This window comes from Elgaria multicarinata, chromosome 11, assembly GCF_023053635.1.
Source record: "Elgaria multicarinata webbii isolate HBS135686 ecotype San Diego chromosome 11, rElgMul1.1.pri, whole genome shotgun sequence".
NCBI classification, from domain to species: Eukaryota; Metazoa; Chordata; class Lepidosauria; order Squamata; family Anguidae; genus Elgaria; species Elgaria multicarinata.
In genome coordinates, this window is record NC_086181.1 from 43126015 (window position 1) to 43144853 (window position 18839).

At 45.7% G+C, this 18839-nt stretch overlaps 1 protein-coding gene across 1 annotated transcript; it reads left to right on the forward strand.

Annotated features, from left to right (window-relative positions):
- Window positions 1-1251: 1251 nt before the first annotated feature.
- Window positions 1252-15554, forward strand: LRP10 (LDL receptor related protein 10). The gene is made up of 7 exons (XM_063138051.1): window positions 1252-1809; window positions 4304-4342; window positions 6722-6854; window positions 7606-7790; window positions 9169-10024; window positions 10514-10643; window positions 12186-15554. The coding sequence occupies exons 1-7, from the start codon at window positions 1680-1682 to the stop codon at window positions 12771-12773; spliced, it is 2061 nt and encodes a 686-aa protein (XP_062994121.1). The 5' UTR covers window positions 1252-1679; the 3' UTR covers window positions 12774-15554.
- Window positions 15555-18839: the final 3285 nt, after the last annotated feature.

An 18839-nucleotide genomic window follows, 5' to 3' on the forward strand; every position in this document is an offset into this window, starting at 1 on the left:
TTTTGTATTATTAAAGCTATTGTTATGTATTATTTTCATTAGCAAACCATCCCATGACAATGGATCATGTAGAGAAGAACGAAAATAATTTTATGGTCGGGGGTCACCACAACATGAGGAACTGTATTAAAGGGTCGCGGCATTAGGAAGGTTGAGAACCACTAATATAATAATAATAATAATAATAATAATAATAATATGTTAATATAGAAGCCTGCCTGCCCATTTCTTCTATTCAGAAGTAGATCTTGCATCCAGCCACCCTGGGGTTGTTCTGAGATGACAGAAAAGAAACATGTGTGTTTTATTTAACCATTTTTAATATATATATTTATACCGTCTTCCCACAGAAGTCACCACGGGCGGCGTGCAAACAAACGAAAATTAACCAATAATACCATGAATACATTAAGATCAGCAATAAAGCCAAAACATTAAAACCACCGAAAGCAATATAAAAGGGCCAGACTGAAAAGATGCGTCTTAACACTTTTGGGAAAAGCCGTGAGCCCGGTTACACTATTTACTAGCGAGAAAGGAAGATCTTGTGTAAAGAAAGGGTTAACGTTTGCAATGGAGCGGGAGCAGATTAGCACCGCCGAGAGAGGAATGCAGCTGGAAGTCTGAGCAAGCAATTTTTTACATCTGCAATTTTGAGGCCTTGATGGGTGGGTGTCTGCTTGTCCTGGCTTGCAGAATTGTGCGGGAGCCAGTAGGTGGCGCCACGCGTTGGCCAAAGGTGGAGTCCTGGATCCTGGCCGGGGAGGGTGCGGGGTGATTCAAAGCACCCACTCTTAAAGGGCCAGACCCACATTACTGGTGCGGGTGGGGGATATCCCCATGCGAAAGTCAGGATAATAAAGGGTCGCTGATTCCTCCCCACTGATCCTTCGTGCCAAGGATTCAGAGAAATGGGGGCGGGGGAGAAATGATCCAAGACCAGTTTTTCATGGTCAACACTGGTGTCACTCCGAATTAAAGCAGATGGGTGGTCTAAGCTCCATTAACGCTTTAGGGCGGGGGAGAAGAGAAGGCTGCTGCATCGTTTTAGGAGATCCTTATTTTCCTTTGGAATATGCACCCCCCCCCCAAAAAAATGCGGGGTACATGCAAAGCTAAGCATGCCCCGCAATGGTTAAAAAAGGAGGCTGGTTGTGTGAAAACAGGAATGAGGAAAAGGAAGGCAGGAAAGGAAGCGGGCAGCGTCACGTGGCTGAGAAAGTTGCAAAGGCAGGAAGTGAGAGAAGAAGAAAAACAAAGTTTCCAAGCGAAGGGGGTGGGACAGAGGGCGAGCAGCCGCTCCGGAGTAGAAAGCAAGCCGGGAGGCATCGGCCGGGCAAGGAGCGAGGCCACGGGGATGGGAGCCCTGAAGGAGGGCGGAGGGCGCTGAGAGGCAGGGATGGAGGAGTAGAGGTCAACGGGAGAGCCCGGAGGAGGAATCGCGGGGGGCGAGAAGGCAGGAAAGAGAGAGAAACCCACCCGGAGTTCGTACTTCATATGATCTCCGCCCCCGGTGCCTTGAGGTCCGAGTGCCTTTGAGACAACAACTTCCCCACCTGCCCCTGGGCAAGAGGCGTCAAGGGGGAAGCGAAGCAAAATCGAAGGAAGCGAAGCCCTCTGCTGCCGCACAGTCACAGACACAGGCGACAGGGGAAGAGGGTCCAGAATCCAGGTTGGCCATGAATGCGAAGCAGCTCTCAGAGGGAAGTGGAGGCAGGCTCCAAGCGCCAGGCCCCGAGCGAAGGGACACCCCGAAGATGTCGGCTTCTTCAGCAGTCACCTGGGCCTTTTTCTTGGGACTACTCGTGGGTAAGAGAGAGAAAATTAGAAACCTTTCCTTTCTGTGCCCGCTTCTGATATCACCATCATCAAGATTTATATACTTCTGCCCATATCCAAAAATATCTCTTAAGTTGTTACTGAAATAACAACATGAGAGGGGTTTTAAATGTAACTCACTAAAGTAAAGGTGAGCAGGAAGTAGATCTCCAGATGTTTTGCAGGTCGACTCCCAGCATGCCTGACAATTGGCCATAATGGCAGGGGCTTCTGGGAGTTGGAGTCTCAAAACATTTGGAAAGCTACTTTCTGCCCATCCCTGCTATAAGGTACCATAGCGGCAGAGATCATTACATAATATTCTGTGTTTCTTGCAGAAATTGGGTGGGAACCTGCCTGGTTTAAGGCACAGCTGTGGCGTTGACAACACTGGTGTAAATCCAGATATTTGGCCTATGACTTGTGACCCGCCAGTTATTATTATTACTATTATTATTATTATTTATTTATATAGCACCATCAATGTACATGGTGCTGTACAGAGTAAAACAGTAAATAGCAAGACCCTGCCGCATAGGCTTCTGAGGGCCACAAGTTGCCCACCCTGGTGTAAATGTTGCTGATTCAAGTCAGGCCCAAACTTTGTGTGATGGGGTGGTTGACTGCTTGGATCAAACCAGCTTTCCTTGACCTGCTGCTCTCATGGTGGGAGTTGTAATCCCATGTAAGTCCCATGTATGGCTCAACCTCTTATAAATTTGTGGGGTGGTGGTCTAATTGTAGACCCAAAGGCCTGAGTGGGTGAGGAGAACTGAAGCCCTTCTCTCAGTGCTCTCCTCAAGAGTTCAGCTGAGGAGAAAAGTACCAGGGTGGACGTACTACAGGGAGGTTTTTTAATGATTATATGAAATTTAGACTCAATTGTGATATATGTGGGGGGGATTTTTCTGACTACGGAGAACAACTGTTTCTCTTCAAGGGTTATGTTAGCATGGGGGCAGGAGGGGAGAGAAATATGGGGTTGGATCAGGGTACGTTAGCTGTACTTAGTTCCTACTTAAATCAGTGGGACTACTCTAGGGTCGTATGACAATTTCATTCCTGTCCGCAAACTATGTGGACATGGCCCTTTTGCAACCCTGAATGTGAGCAGAAGCATAATTCTGGGAAATTCTTGAAATTTCCCAAACCTGTGTTAGCAATTAAACATATACAAGTGTGCATTTTCCCCCAAAAAATGAATTTTCACACTTTAACCTATGGAGAGAAAATGCACATTTGGGGTGTGCGCTGGGGAAAGTATGCATTTTTCGTGTTTGAAAATTAACATTTTACCTGTTCAGATTTGGGAGCAACAGCGAGACAAGCATTGAGGTAGAAATTGGGAAATTCAATTAACTCAAACCTCACTTGTTCATCCCTTCCAACGGGAATTTGTCCCGTTGATTTCATTGGGAACTAAGTCCAACTCAATTGGTCTCGATCCTACTCATTGGGTTACCACCAGCAGCTGTTGGAATGAGTCAGTCTGGTTTTATATTGAATACAGTTAGATCCCACATAGATCTCCTGCTACTTCTATTTTATAATCCATGATCCTGTTTACAAGGTTTGCGGTTTGTTGGTTTTAATCATATCTGTATTTATCTGGCGTTATAAGAAAAGGAATTGAGAATAAAACTGCCCTTATACAAATCGATGGTGCAACCACACTTAGAGTACTGTGTACAGTTCTGGTCACAACACTTCAAAAAAGATATTATAGAGCTGGAAAAAGTGCAGAAAAGGGCAACTAAAATGATTAAGGGGCTGGAACATCTCTCCTACGAGGGAAGGCTCCATCAACTGGGATTGCTTAGCTTGGAAAAGAGGAGGCTAAGGGGAGACATGATAGAAGTGTACAGAATTATGCATGGTGTGGAGAATGTGGATAGAGAGAGTTTTCTCCCTCTCTCAAAATACTAGAACCCAACAGGGTCATCCCACGAAGCTGACTTGTGGGAGATCCAGGACAAATAAAAGGAAGTACTTCTTCACACAGTGCATAGTTAAATTATGGAACTCACTACCACAAGATGTAGTGTTGGCCACCAATCTGGATGGCTTCAAAAGGGGGTTGGATAAATTCCTGGAGGTGAATGCTATCAAGGGCTACTAGCCCTGATGGTTGTGTGCTATCTCCAGTATTCGAGGCAATAAGCTTGTGTGCACCAGTTGCTGGGGAACATGGGTGGGAGGGTGCTGTTGCACTGTGTCCTGCTTGTTCATCCGTGGCCGATGGCTGGTTGGCCCCTGTGCGAACAGAGTGCTGGACTAGATGGACCCTTGGCCTGATCCAGCATCAGGGCTCTTCTTATGTTCTTACCTGCCAATTGAGGAGAACACTGCATGCGTCTGGCAAAGCGGGCTCCACAGTCTATAAAAGCCTAGGCCATGAGGTTATTTACTATTTCCTCCCATCCCCAATAACACACAATGTGGAGAGTCATCTGGAATCAGTTTTTCTGTGCTTTCTGTTCCCTAGGTTCCGTTCAGCCCAGTGAAAGTAACTCTTCGCACATGGGTGAGTAGCGAAATGGAGTGGGTGGGAGTCCTGAGGGAGGGAGCAGTACAGAGAGGAAAGGTGGAGACGGAAGGGTGACCTGGTTTTGATTTTATTTGTATAGTGCCAGCCACGTAGGTGGCCCCTGACAAAGGATAAGATGTCCCTACTCCAAAGGGCTCACAGACTAGAAAGGGACAAAATGGAGTCGCCAGAAGAAGGGGAAGAAAAGGCAATTATTTCAATTGTACATATGTAGTCCTAGTTACAGTAGAGCAGTGGTTCCCAATAAGCTAAGTACTGCGGACCCCTTGTTCTTCAAATGCCAAGCCATGGACCCCCTACTTTTGAAAAAGTTGTTATCTGTATGGTAGTTACCTGTGCAAAGCAATTTTTCGGAGAAAATAAGGGGTAGCCCCTAATAAGCAAAGGATTTTAGGTATACTAAAAAACAGACCATAAAATTTGTGATATTACAACGCAAAAATAACGATTTATTTGGGAATATAAAGATGAATTTAATTTTACTAACATCTAGTTTACAATTGAACAAACTATGACATGTCTAGCAGCTACTAAACCTAAATGTGATGGGAGAAATCATGCCTCTTTTTGTCCCGAACAATCCCTTCCATATCCGGTTCAACATTTCCTACTTTTAATCTCAAATCTGGATCAACATTGAGCCGATTGCTATGCTTGTTCTTCATATAACAAAATGTCGAAAATGTTTGTTCACAAAGATATGTGGAGCAAAAGGGAACTAGATGTTTCAAAGCTTTTTCACCTAACTTCTTATAATCAGGAAAAACCTTCACCCAGAATTGGTCCAGTCTATATTCTTTGAAAAATGATTTCAATGAACCATCACAAGTCACGTCAACAAGTGCATCTCGTTCTTCCGCAGATATTGATGGTGCTATATAAATAATAATAATAATAATAATAATAATAATAATAATAATAATAGTTGTTAGTTGTAAATCACCACATTCAGAAGGATTCCTTCTCCATGAGTTTTCAGGATTAGGTGCAGGGAAGTAATCTCTGAAGCTAGTCGCTAAATCACGCAGGGGCTTTGATGCATGATGTCACCGTCAAAGCAAATGGAGCGGGGAGACGGCATATTTTCTTTTATTAAAATACGGATCTTGCAGAGTTAATATGTGAATGGTGCCACGGACCCCCTGGGTGGGTTACACGGACCCCCTGAGGTCCGCGGACCACCAATTGGGAACCACTGCAGTGGAGGAAGAGTGGGCAGCTTGTGGCCTTCCAGATGTTTTGGCCTACAACTGTCCTAGCCGGCATAGCCGATGGTTGAGAGATCACGGGGGAAATGTCTGGAGGGGCTCAAATCCCCCACCCCTACAGTAGAGTTGTTTCAATAAAGACTTAATGGAGGATGTGAGTTGTGAGGAGGGATTTAAAGGAAGACTCAGGACAGATAAAATTAAGCATCTCTTCACACAGCGTATAGTTAAACTCTGTAATTCACACTACCGCAAGGTGGGGTGATGGCCACCAATTTGAATGGCTTTGAAAGGAGATGAGACAAATTCCCAGAGGAGAAGGCAATTGGTGGCTACTAGTCCTGATGACTAGTGCTACTTCCAGTATCAGAGGCAGTATGTCTATGTAGAGCATGAACGGGAGGGTGCGGTTGCACTTGTGGGTAGTTATTTAGTTATCTATCTATCTTCTGTACCGCCCAATAGCTGGAGCTTTTTGGGCAGTTCACAAAAATTAAAACCGTACGACACAGCATAAGATATAAAACACTTCAGCTTACAACCAGTATGGAACTGTGCAGCAATGCAAAGGCGGAGTTTAACAAGCAGAGCACAAAAAACTGGGATGCTAAAATGCTGGGGAAGTAGAAAGGTCTTCACCTGGTACCAAAAGGAGTACAGCGTAGGTTCCAGGCAAACCTCCCTAGGGGTGCCACAGCAGAGAAGGCTCTCTTCCTGGTAGCTACCTGCCTCACTTCGTTTGGCAGGGGCTCACGGAGAAGGACCCCTGAAGGGGTCCAGGCAGGTTCATAGGGGAGGAAGCAATCCTTCAACCTGGCCCCAAGCTGTTTAGGGCTTTGAATGTTAATACCAGCACTAGATGGACCCTTGGTCTAATTCAGGATGGCTCTTTTTAATGTTCTTATGAAGTAAAGAGAGGGAGCATCATGGAGGCATGAAGGGCAGCAGGGGAGAAAAGCCTAGGAGGCATCCTGGAGCAATCACAGAATCCAAGTCTTCTATGTGGATAGAAACACTTGGGGTATATTACTAAAGGGAGCTATGCAAAATAATAATAATAATAATAATAGAAATTGAGGAGTTGGGAGAGTATACTGAAAGTATAAGGAGGGGCTGTCTGTTTTCCTGACTTTTCCCCTCACTGCAGCTGTCTGTCAAGGCTACCCGGACTTCCGGAGAGAACCGCAAGGCCAAATTCATAGCCCATCTTCCCAGGAGATGTCATTCAGCAGCTGTAGCTGGGTTATCTTGGGTGGCCCTGAGGACATCGTCTACATCAGGTGAGATGAAACTGTGCAAGTGGTCTGTCATGAAGAGAACTTGGTCGTCCTCCTCAGGCTTGGTTCCCGTTTCAGATCTAGCACCAACCGAAGCTCGCATCCCAGGCTCCCCACCTCCTCTGCGAGGCAGTTGACGCAACCGAGATTTTCTGTGTGAAGAACATATTTCCGTAGAGCAAGCTTGCACAACGTTTTTGGCCCCTGAGGCCACATGAGGTGTTGCTTGGGGAGTCGGGGGCCGCACATGCCTGCGAGAGTGTGCTTGTGAGCAGACTCAAACACTTTCTCCATATATGCTCTTTCCCCACATACAAAGGCACACAAGCACACACTTTCCCTCGAAATTCAGAAGAAAGCTCTCTAAGTGCTAGTTTCTGGAGTGTCTTCTGGGAAGCAAGTCCTCTGAGTGCTAGTTCCTAGAGTGTCTTCCTAGAAGCAGGCCCCTTGACTGTCGATTCCTAGAGCATCCCCTGGGAAGGTAGCCAGGAATGCGGGTTCCTAGAGTGTTCTCAGCAGAGGCAGCAGTAAATTAAACTGTAACTTCAGCAATGGGTTCATAGGAGGACACAAATATCACCTAGCATGCGGGCCGTGAGTTGTGCACCCCTGGTGTGGAGAATGTCTTTTGTGAATAGAGCTCTCTGCAGGATAGACCTGTTGTTTCTCAGCCCCCAATATCTTCTCTTCCTGGGGAACATCACGAAAACAAAATACGAAACACTCGCATGGCATCTCCCTCTCTCCCGCACAGGTTCCAGCGCTTCTCTCTCTCCTGTGGCTCAGAGGTGCTGACGATTCATTCACTTGCTCAGCCTCCTAAAAGGATCTGTGGCTACAAAAATCCTGAGCCCCTCCGGATAAAAGGTGGCAATGTGACCTTGACCTACAGCTGGAAGTTCATGATGGGAGATGGTTTTCAGCTGAAATATGAGAGAGGTACGGGCAGGCAGTATTTATTTATTTATTGCATTTCTATGCCACCCAATAGCCAAAGCTTTCTGGGCTGTTTACAAAATTAAGACAATTCTGGTATAAAACAACAGTATAAAAACATAATATAAAATACAATATAAAAGCTCAAAAGTAGGACCACAGGTCTGATGTGCCAGAGACCAATAATAATAATAATAATAATAGAGGTTCTCTCTTCCCCCTCTGTCTCTGTCTGCCACTTATAATTTTATTCTGTGTATCCACTTTTCTACACATGTCCATCTAGTTATCCTTCCATTTAATCAATTTCTCTTTTTCCTACTCTTTCTATTCACCACGTTGTTTCTACACCCGTTGTATCTCCCTTCACTCCATCCACTGATTCATCCGGTTTTCTGGATAATTCTCAGCTCTATAGATCACATGTTACTGCTGCTGCTTAAGATTGCTTAATTGGCCGGGACCAATCAAAGCTTTGGCTGATGAATGTACCAATGAAACATTGTATGAATTGTATATTATAATTAAAGTTGCAGGTTTTAATTAAAGCCTGTAATGTTAACTATAATATATGCATTTTATTTAAAAGATTTTGCACCTTGCCTTTCCGATCGAACTGATCTTTTAAGTATAGGCCAAGGGGCTTTACGTTTAAAATTACAACTTTTTACTATCAATACAATAAAAATTCACATGTGGGTTTGTTTGTTTTTTTAAAAAAAAGCAACACCACTATAAAACCATTAAGGTAGGCGTTAGTGTATTAAAACCAAACCAAAACCATGCCAGATAAAAATCCAAACCCGTCTGGGAAGGAATTCCACAACCGAAGGCTATCTCTTTTGACCCTCCCAACCATACCTTCCAAAGGTAGATGAAACGATAATCCGGGTCATAATAACCATGCCACATGTTATTTCTTTATTACATTTCTATACCGCCCAGCTGGCAAGTTCTCTCGGAGTGGTTTACGATTCTAAAAGCAAACAACAACAAAACCCAGGAACCAAAAAGTAATGCAATATAAAACATGAAACACATTTAAAAACATTAAGGAGCAGTCAAATTAATAACTAGAGCAACATATCAAAGATTAAATGCTGCTTAAATAGGAAGCTCCTGTGTTTAAATGTCTACAATGAAGACGCCCGGGGGCTCTCCCTGGGGAAGGCACTACAGAGAAGGCTCTCTCCCTGGTAATAATAATAATAATACATTTATTTCTTATCCGCCTCTCCATTTTGCCCCTGTCCACCTGCTGCTCCCTTGTGGACAGGGGCACCCAGAGAAGAGTTTCCAAAGGCGATCATGGCAATCGGGCAGGAAACCCACTCAGTGTGTGCCTATTAATTTACCTGGCTATCTTCTCTCTCTGCTACAGAATCGAAAACCCAGCCTGCCCCTCCATGCAACGTCACCCTGGACAACTTCTACGGGGTCCTTTCCCCCCCGGCTTTTACCTCAGACTCGCACTTGGGTGCTGCACATTGCCAGTGGGCCCTGGACGCCCACGACAGCCGCCCCCTGACCATTCGCTTCACCGTCCTCGATCTGGACGTCGGGGACTCCCTGCACGTGTATGAGGGGGTGCCCGGAGCTGTGTCTCCCCCACGCTTACTGCGCAACCTGGACTACACCAGTAACAACAAGGTCGTGTCTGTGGACTCGCCGTCCAGCCGCGCATGGATCACGTACCAGGCCGTGCTGGGAACAGCAGGCCGCGGCTTCAACGCCACCTATCACGTGCGAGGCTTTTGCGTCCCGTGGGATTTTCCCTGTGGCGGCGGGGACGGCGAAGGGGCCACTTGCTACAGCAGCCTGGAGCGCTGCGACGGGGTCTGGAACTGTGCCAACGGGGCCGACGAGGAGGGCTGCCAGGGCTGCCCGCCTGGGCAGTACGCCTGCGGGGGGCGTGGGATCGGTGGCGCCGTCTGCTACGGGGCTGCCGACCGCTGCAATTACCAGACCTTCTGCGCCGACGCCGCCGACGAGCGTCACTGCTACACCTGCCAGCCGGGCAACTTCCGCTGCCGAGACGGCCGCTGCATCTATGAGAGCTGGGTGTGCGATGGGCAGGCGGACTGCGTCGATGCTTCCGACGAGGCGGATTGCTCCTACGTGCTCCCGCGCAAGGTGGTGACAGCGGCCGTCATCGGCAGCCTGGTGTGCGGCCTTCTCTTGGTCGTCGCGCTGGCCTGCACCTGCCGCCTCTACGCCCTCCGCAGCCACGAGTTTGGGTGAGGGGCGCCGTCAGGCAGGAAGGGGCACGGATGCCCGGTAGATCAAAGGGGGACGGCGAGGGCAGTGGGGCAGGCTAGAGAGACACGACTGGGAGCAGGTAGTAAAGCCCAGTGAGTAGACCAAGAGGGGGTGGCAGCTAGAGGAGTGGAGCGATAAAGGGGAGGAAGGGGGATGTGCCTGCGAACTACTTTGGAGAGGTGCTATAGAAACCCTGGTCCTGCACAGTGCCTAGAAAGCTGAACATGGCGAACCTACAGGAATGGAGGAAGGCAGAACACAGCAGAGGCAGCTATTGCCGCTCAGATCCTGTTGTTGCTCAAAGTGGGAGAAGCCAGAAGAATGAAGAGAGGGGCGTTTAATAGAAAGACAACGAGCAGAAGAGATCAGGAAGCAGGGGAAGAAAGGGGTGCGAAGGACATTATAACGGGAGAGGGATGTATGGGGAGCTTAATTTTCATACTCTGCGTTTCCCCCCCACCCTGCAGTATCTTGGCCCCCATGTCACGGATGGAGGCCCAGCTGGTGCAACGCCAGGCTCCCCCCTCCTACGGTCAGCTCATTGCTCGTGGCGTGATCCCCCCTGTCGAAGGCTTCCCCACTGAGCACCCCAATCAGGTGAGGTGGCCCCAGTTATCTACCTCTTTCCTTTTCTCAAGGCGGACTTCAGTAGTTGGCTTAGGAAAGGTTCCCCCATCTCTCTCTCTTTCTCTCCCAAAGATGGGGCAGTTGAAATGGTCTCGTACGCATTCTTCTGTGGGAATTCCGAACCACACAAATCCCCTTCGGAATGTTTAGTTGCTTGTTAAGCATCCATAACATTCAGGCCAATTCTAATCCTGCTCAGGAAATGGCTCTCAAAGTTCATTTACAAAAAAAAGAAAGGCCTAAAGCAGGAGTCCCCAACCTTTTGGGTCCGTGGGCACATTTGGAATTTTAAGAGTGTGTCGGGGGCGCTCGCACAAAATGGCTGCCATGGGCAAGGGGTGGGGCTTGATGCTCCCATAGCAGACATGACGGGTCACAAAACCCTCCTTTCCCAGAAGGCAAAGTGGTGAGACTAAAAGGATAGCAAGTGGCCCAAGAATCTGATTACAAGGCAGAAGTGGAGTCTGAGCTTCAAAACAATAAAAATATCTATTGAACCCAGATAAAGACTTTGCTTGGGGTGGGGGTGGGGGCAGCATTTTCTTTTGCAGCATACTAGCCTCCCAGTTTAATATTTAAGTTTTAAAACACTTAACAAATAAAAGTAGGGAGGAAGTATGGTGGGCAGCAAGAGAGGTGTTTGCAGGCACACTGGTGTCTACGAACACTATTTCGGAGATGCCCAGACTAAAGACAAAGTCTGGGGAATTTGGGGTCAAAGGCTTTGAGGGGCAGTGAACAACAAGAGCAATCAATCAACCCCTAAGAACATCAGAAGAGCCCTGATGCTGGATCAGACCAAGGGTCCATCTAGTCCAGCACTCTGTTCACACAGCGGCCAACCAGCTGTTGACCAGGAACCCACAAGCAGGACATAGGTGCAACAGCACCCTCCCACCCATGTTCCCCTGCAACTGGTGCATATAGACTTACTGCCTCGGATAGCACATACCTCTCAGGACTAGCAGCCACTGATAGCCTTCTCCTCCAGGAATTTATCCATCCCCCTTTTAAAGCCATCCAAATGGGTGGCCATCGCTACATCCTGTGGCGGTGAGTTCCATAGTTCCACTATGCGCTGTGCGAAGAAGTCCTTCCTTTCATTTGAACCCCGAGCTGCATACGTGTGTCTTATCTTATTGAGAGCCTGTTGGAATTGTTGCTATCGCTGCCTTCCTTACAACTTGAGTTCTAAAGAGTTCTCCACATACCCTTCTTGTGGAAAGACACAAAGACCTGAATAAAACATTGCTTCATTACCTGGTTTCTCTATAGGCTGTTTTAAAAGCTTTACTTCACTGTTTTACCTATAATGGGTGCTCCCTCTCACCGAAAGGAACCATGGGATATAGTTCTGTTGAGGGAGAACAAGAATATCTTGATGGAGAACTCGACACCCTCACAAAACTACAGCTCCCAAGATTCCTTGAGGGGATTTTTGACAGTTAGACACACGTGTATTTGATTGATGTCTGTAGTAATTTCTCCTCCCTGCTCTTCGTCTCTTTGCAGAATTCCATGCTGGGGAGTTTGAGGTCTCTATTGCACTTGTTACGACGTGACCCAGCCAGCACCACTGCCGCCAACGGAAGCCACCGCCCCTATCGCAGCCGCTTCGTACGTCGCATGGCGAGGCGCATGCGCCGATTGGGATTGCTACCTCGGCCCGCTTCGTCGTCCTCCTCCTCCTCCACCACCGCCAACAATAACAACGCTACCACCACGAACTCTTCATCGCATTCAGTTCCTGACGCCCTGCCTGAGCCGTTTTCTGGGGAGGAAAATACAACTTCCGGTCAACGGGAAGAGCAAGCCCCACCTCTTCCTCAGAAAGTCCCACCTCCTCGTGCTGAACCTGTGCTGGAGCCCCGGCCTCCTGCCCCTCCCACTCCGCGGCTCTCCGGAATGATGAACAGCCTCCGGGTGCGGCTCTTCTACCCCATGCCGCCATGCTCTGGGGAGGCAGGCGACCCCCTGAGTGCTCCTCCATCCCCTGTGGACGAGGATGACGTGCTCCTGGTGCCTCTCACTGAGCCACGACTCGAGAACGTCAACACCTCTGCCAACTGGGAGGCTGACGATGAACCCCTCCTCACATGAGAAGCCTTCCCTGTAACCTAGGCTGAGGGGTCTCTTTCCTCCCATTCTGAGCATGGAATAAGAACTTCACAGCCAGTTACAAATGCACAGAAATGACCGGATTGGACTTGGTCAGCTTCCCCACTTCCAAACCCCCGTCCCGTCTCCATCCCCAAAAGGAGCAAATTTGTAAATCAGTGGGAACAGGAAGAAAAGAAATAATTCTCTGCCAGTTCAACAACAAAAGTTCTCAAAGTTTTGTTTCTATGCTTGGCATTTGAGAAGGAAAATTGTATGATCAGAGTTGATATAACAGCTTTTTTCATTTACTGGGGCCTGCAAATAATTCTTCATTGAATACGGAAATAGTATTTGTGTGCCAGATAAATCATGATTCTTATCTGGAATCATTGCTATTCAGATCTGGGGTAATAAGGCAAGAAAGAAAAGGGGTATGGGGTCCACCGAAATTATCTTGACATTTTTGAGAGCTACGTGGAACAGGTTTTGGTTCAGTTGGCGCTGCAATTATGGCTCGTACAAAAGTACATGCACTTGACATTTTAAGAAATGTTCTTAAAAAGTGAAGAGGAAGGGATGGAAATGGAATACGTTCTGTGGGGAGACACTGCAGATATTTGTCTTCTTAAAAGCGAAGGAAGCAAAAATATTTGTGTAGTAATCAAAAGTAACCTTGAAAGGCATTGTAACCCTGAAAGGCAATGACTTCATTGGCTGAGTGTCAATGTTTGTGAAGCTATAGAACTGTTAAAAGAAAGGGAGGAGGCGGAAAATAAAGTCAGTGACTCCACTGAAACTACTTTTGCAGTAGTTGGAAAATAAAATTTTAACAGTCTAATCCTATGCATGTTTACTCAAAAGTAAATCCCACTATGTTGACTGGGGCTTACTGCTAAGTAAGCATGTATATGATTTCAGGCTTAGGTAAAGAAAAAAAAAGCTGGGAAATATTTTGATCTTTTATTGATAAATATTTTTAAGTAAATTATTTTTTAAAAGCACATCAAATGAAAGAAGTTAACATTTTGCACATGGAATATCCAATCAGCTGTAAATATGATAAACTTTGTATGGAGGATATAAGAAATGAGTAAGGATTTAGTAGTTACAATTGCAAATTATTTCTTTTACAATGACAAAAAGAAGGAAAACTGACAATACACATCCAAATACCTAGAAAATGAACATGATTCAATTTAAATGTATATAGTTAATTTAAAAAATAGAATATAAAAGATGAAGATGTCTGCCTACTTTTTAAAAAAAATCATTTTAAAAGATTGTTTTGGGGTGAGGTTAAGCCTTCATTCAAGCCAGTGAAAAGTGGAAGGAAGACATTATCCAAAATATGGTTTCAGAGCAGTTAACAGTGGACAGGGAACAATATACTTAGAATTTATCCATTGAAAGCAATTGGACTAAAATTAGTCATGAATAACTGAAGTGCCATTGATTTCAGTGAATCTTCTCTGAGCCTGTGTTCACACAACACACTAACCCACCCAGCATGGGTTGTTGTTGAACCGTGGTTTATTGTGTTGTCTAAATGCAGCGCTTTTTCCTCAGGGTTGCTTGTTAATCATTTAGTGTGGCTTGTTAACCACTCTGAACAAATTAACAACAAGGCATGCTGGCTTGTTGGGGGGGGGGGAAATAAAACCACATTGCATGGTTAACAAACTACGGAAAATGTGCTGCATTCAGACAACATGATAACACATAGCAGGTTAGTGTATTGTGTGAACCAAACCTACATATGACTGAATCTGGATCCAGCTCAATAACTCTTAATAGTATGTGATAAAAATAATAGGTGACGGTTCAGTTTTAAGCCTACTTCTTACACAGGTGTTTATAAGTAAAAGGGAAACATAAAATCTGTGTTGAATCTCTGCCCAATAATGTTAGCAAATTGAAAATAATTTGAAAAGGAGGTTTTAGGTATAAATTGTAATGCGTTGGACTTGGATAGTACACGTTTGTTAAAAGAAATAAGTATATACCCACTTTCTACCTGACACGATTCCCTGTTCAAAGACTCAATTTTGCAACGATAGTTTCAAAAGCGGTAGCCATCATGGCAAAATGTTGGGAACGAATGGTCCCATTGCAAATACACCACTTAATCTAGTGGTTCACCAAATGAACCACTAGATTAAACACACACACACACACTACAGATACACTCCAAATCAAAATGATGGCTATGATTCAAATTATTTGAATGGTAAAAAGGAAACCTCTCGAAAGAATTGGCGCCTTTTTAATCGTACAATCTGGAAGTTCCATTTGAAGGAAATAAACCGGGATTCTGAAAATGCTACTGTTTTACCTGCCCTTGTTCTGCCATGATGGAAACCATCCCCAAGAAAAACAAATTCAGGGGCCCAATCCACCAGGATATTCTCCTGTGCAAGCCACGTCAAAATGAATTTATGGTGGATTTGGTGCCCTTTACTTTGTTTTCCAACGAAACAACAGAGAAAGAGAGAGAATGTGTCTATACCTTTGAGATTTTTTCTGGCAGAGATTCTTCTCAAATCTGTGAATCAGTGGTGATATTTAATGGGAAGCAGGAGTTCATGTTTTCCTGCTGTTCTGTTTTTTCTCTGGGTATGAGTGTGGATAACGGTGGTAGTGTTGAGTTATACGAGAAAATATTTGCACTGTGTATTTTTGTCATTGAGCTGTGACCACTAACTGGTGCCGTTCTGTTTGTTATTTCACCTTTTGTTGCCTTTAAAGTTTTGCTAAGAATTAAACAAGAAATTTTGAACTGTAGCAGTAATTTCCCCCCTGACTTTTCAATTTCTGAGTCAGCTAATTAATTAAGGGCCAATCTGGGCTTGTGGATTTCAGAGACCTAATTGTGGATTTCAGAGACCTACGGACTCTCGGGCTGGGCGGGGAACAATTGCTTGTGATGGAAAGAGAGTGTTAACTGGCCCAAATGTGGCAGGACTTGAATCTGGGTGTCAGGTTTCCTTCTGCGACCTGGACACCCACCCTCCCCGGAACAACTTCCTAAAAATCTGGGGTTTAGGCAGTAAATGTGTGTGGGGGGGGTGACACTCCAGTCACTTTGGGTTTAACACAGCAGTTTACTAGTAAAGTAAAACAAGCAATTTACAACTAAAGGTATTTAGTCAAGAGTGATGCAAAATATATTAAAAGAAAATTAAAACTTGCAAAAACATAAGTTTGTTTACCCTAAGATGCACTTCTTCAGGCTGCATTTTAGAGCAGAGACACCACACTGACAACAAAGGTCCGCATAGTTAAAGCAATGGTATTCCCCGTAGTAACCTATGGCTGCGAGAGCTGGACCATAAGGAAGGCTGAGCGAAGGAAGATAATGCTTTTGAACTGTGGTGTTGGAGGAAAATTCTGAGAGCGCCTTGGACTGCAAGAAGATCAAACCAGTCCATACTCCAGGAAATAAAGCCAGACTGCTCACTTGAGGGAATGGTATTAAAGGCGAAACTGAAGTACTTTGGCCACATAATGAGAAGACAGGATACCCTGGAGAAGAGGCTGATGCTAGGGAAAGTGGAAGGCAAAAGGAAGAGGGGCCGACCAAGGGCAAGATGGATGGATGATATTCTGGAGGTGACAGACTTGACCTTGGGGGAGCTAGGGGTGGCAACGGCCGACAGAAAGCTCTGGCGTGGGCTGGTCCATGAAGTCACGAAGAGTCGGAAGCGACTGAACAAATAAACAACAACTATGGTCTGATCTTCCCCGGCTCTGGTTCTCTCACTCTTTTATACCCTCTTCCCCCAAAACAGAAAATACTGTTCCCACTTTGAAGAAATGAAGATTAACTGGAGAAATAAAACTTAACAAGAGAATGACTCTTAACCGGAGAAATTAAACTACTCTCAGGGATACCACCCACCCTGCCTTCCAACATGAAAAAACACCAGGCCACTAAAGCCAGGTGTTTTTTTTACTTTGCCTATGTAGGCCTCAAACCTTCACACTGCGTCTTCTAGATCCTAATCCAACCGTGTACTGTGCTGCATCTCAAACAGAGTATGGCCCTTACAGGAACTGAACCCATGACCTTGGCTTTATTATTAGCCAACCTAAAACAAGAATCTGCAATATCTCCCAAAAGAGTTTACTTAAATTTAGAATTTAAAAGTGCAATATCCTTTGAAACGGAGGATTCACAGAGAGGCAGAATAGTTTGTGGTTATCCCAGAGTACGTAGCAAAATGTCCATGGGTAAAATGCACTAGAATCCTTTGGTCTTATAGATTGATGTGACAATCACTGAAATCATTAGGAAATCAATTGAAAACAGACCCACCAATATCATAACCATCTGTCAGGGATGCTTTAGGGTGGACTCCTGCACTGAGCAGGGGGTTGGACTCGATGGCCTTGTCGGCCCCTTCCAACTCTGCTATTTTATGATTCTATAATGCAAAGCTATGGTATGAGCACATTTGCAATACGGTGTTCAGTTCTGGTTGCCGCACCTCAAAAATAATAATATAGAGGTGGAAAAGATGCAATCAAAACACGGGGCTAGAGCAACTCCCTCATAAGGAAAGGTTAGAACCTTCAGAGCTTTTTAAGTTAGGAAAAAGACGAGTAAAGGGGTTGTGTAGACAATTATGCACAATATGGAATCGATAGGGAGACGTTTCTCTCCCTCTCACATAATCCTAGAACCTAGGACATCCCATAAAGCTGGTTGGTGGGAGATTCGGGACAGGTAAAAAAAAGTACTTCTTCACTCAGTGCATAGTTAAACTATGGAATTAGCTGCCACACAACGTAGTGATGGCCACCAACTTGGATGGCTTTAAAAGGGGATTAGACTGTATGTCTCCCTATACCAGTTGCTGGGGAACACCAGCAGGAGGACGCTATTTGCTGGCCACCGTGAGAACAAACTGAACTACACCTTGGTCTGATCCAACGTGGCTTAGGGGTGAGCAATTTGTGGCCCTCCAGATGGGCCTACAACTCGAATGATCCCTCACCATTGGCTGTGCTGGCTAGAGCTAATGGTAATGGAGGTGGTAGCCCAAAACAACCCAAGGTGGCCAAAAGTTGCCCATCTCTGTTTTACGTTAATCCTGAGATGACAACCCCATAATCTATGGTTATGGAAGCCAGCAGAGAATGACTCTTTGTTATCTCACTTTACTCTATGAAAGATGAGAACAATAGTAACAGCTTTGCAAGAGTTGAAGAGGAGTCGGCAAGCCTGAGGAGAAACCCAGCACTTGTGGATTCTGCCATGGCACCACTTATCGGCTGTAAAACAAGGAAGGTCCTTTGGGTAGTATCTCTCCTTGCAGCACAGTTATGGGCCAATCTGTGAAGGCTCTGAAGGAACCAGCAATGGGTTGGACCTACCTTTGGATAGGGGCCCAAACTGAATATTTTGGAGTCCCTTCTCAACTTTCCCCCCAATTCCTTTACACCTGAGGTGCAAAACCCCAGGCCTGGGAGGCAAATCTTGCCTTCTTTGGGCCCAATCCGGCCCTCAAAAGTTCCCTAGATGGCAACGATCCCTTCCCTTGTGTCCCATTTCCCACCACCACTAAATTTGTATGTTTTCCTAGTTTCTGAGCAGTTTCCCCCATCCTAAACTAAAATATGCTGGCCTTTTTTTTTCAAGATTTGGGCTTGACCCCTTTTCTTTTGGAATAAGGCCCAAGAGTTTATCAGAAATGGAATTCAGCCTTCCTGCTTTACCCGCATTCGTGACCCTTTAATGCTCTTTACCCACCCCACTATCATGCTTGTGGGTGAGGTGGGCCTCACTAACCATCTGGGCCCAGTTGGCGTGGAAACCAAGAGCGCATGGGAAGCAGACGATCTCAGAACATGCATTCAGAGGCGAAGTGAACTATGTCAACCAAACCTCTGATTTATAGGGACGGGGTGAAGGTGGTTTCCTTTGCATTGTTAAAACCAGCCCAGGGACCTTGTTGACACAGACGGCTTCCCGTGCAGTTAAGAACCCACAACAGAGCCACACGCATTGCTGCAGAGAGACATTTGAAGTGGGTATGGAACTCCCTGGATTATTTAACACAGAGG

Coding starts and splice junctions, on each gene's coding strand:
- LRP10 (XM_063138051.1), top strand. CDS start 1,680: ATGAATGCGAAGCAGCTCTCAGAGGGAAGTGGAGGCAGGCTCCAAGCG. Junction 4,343..6,721: donor AAGTAACTCTTCGCACATGG/GTGAGTAGCGAA, acceptor CCCTCACTGCAG/CTGTCTGTCAAGGCTACCCG. Junction 10,025..10,513: donor CTCCGCAGCCACGAGTTTGG/GTGAGGGGCGCC, acceptor CCCACCCTGCAG/TATCTTGGCCCCCATGTCAC.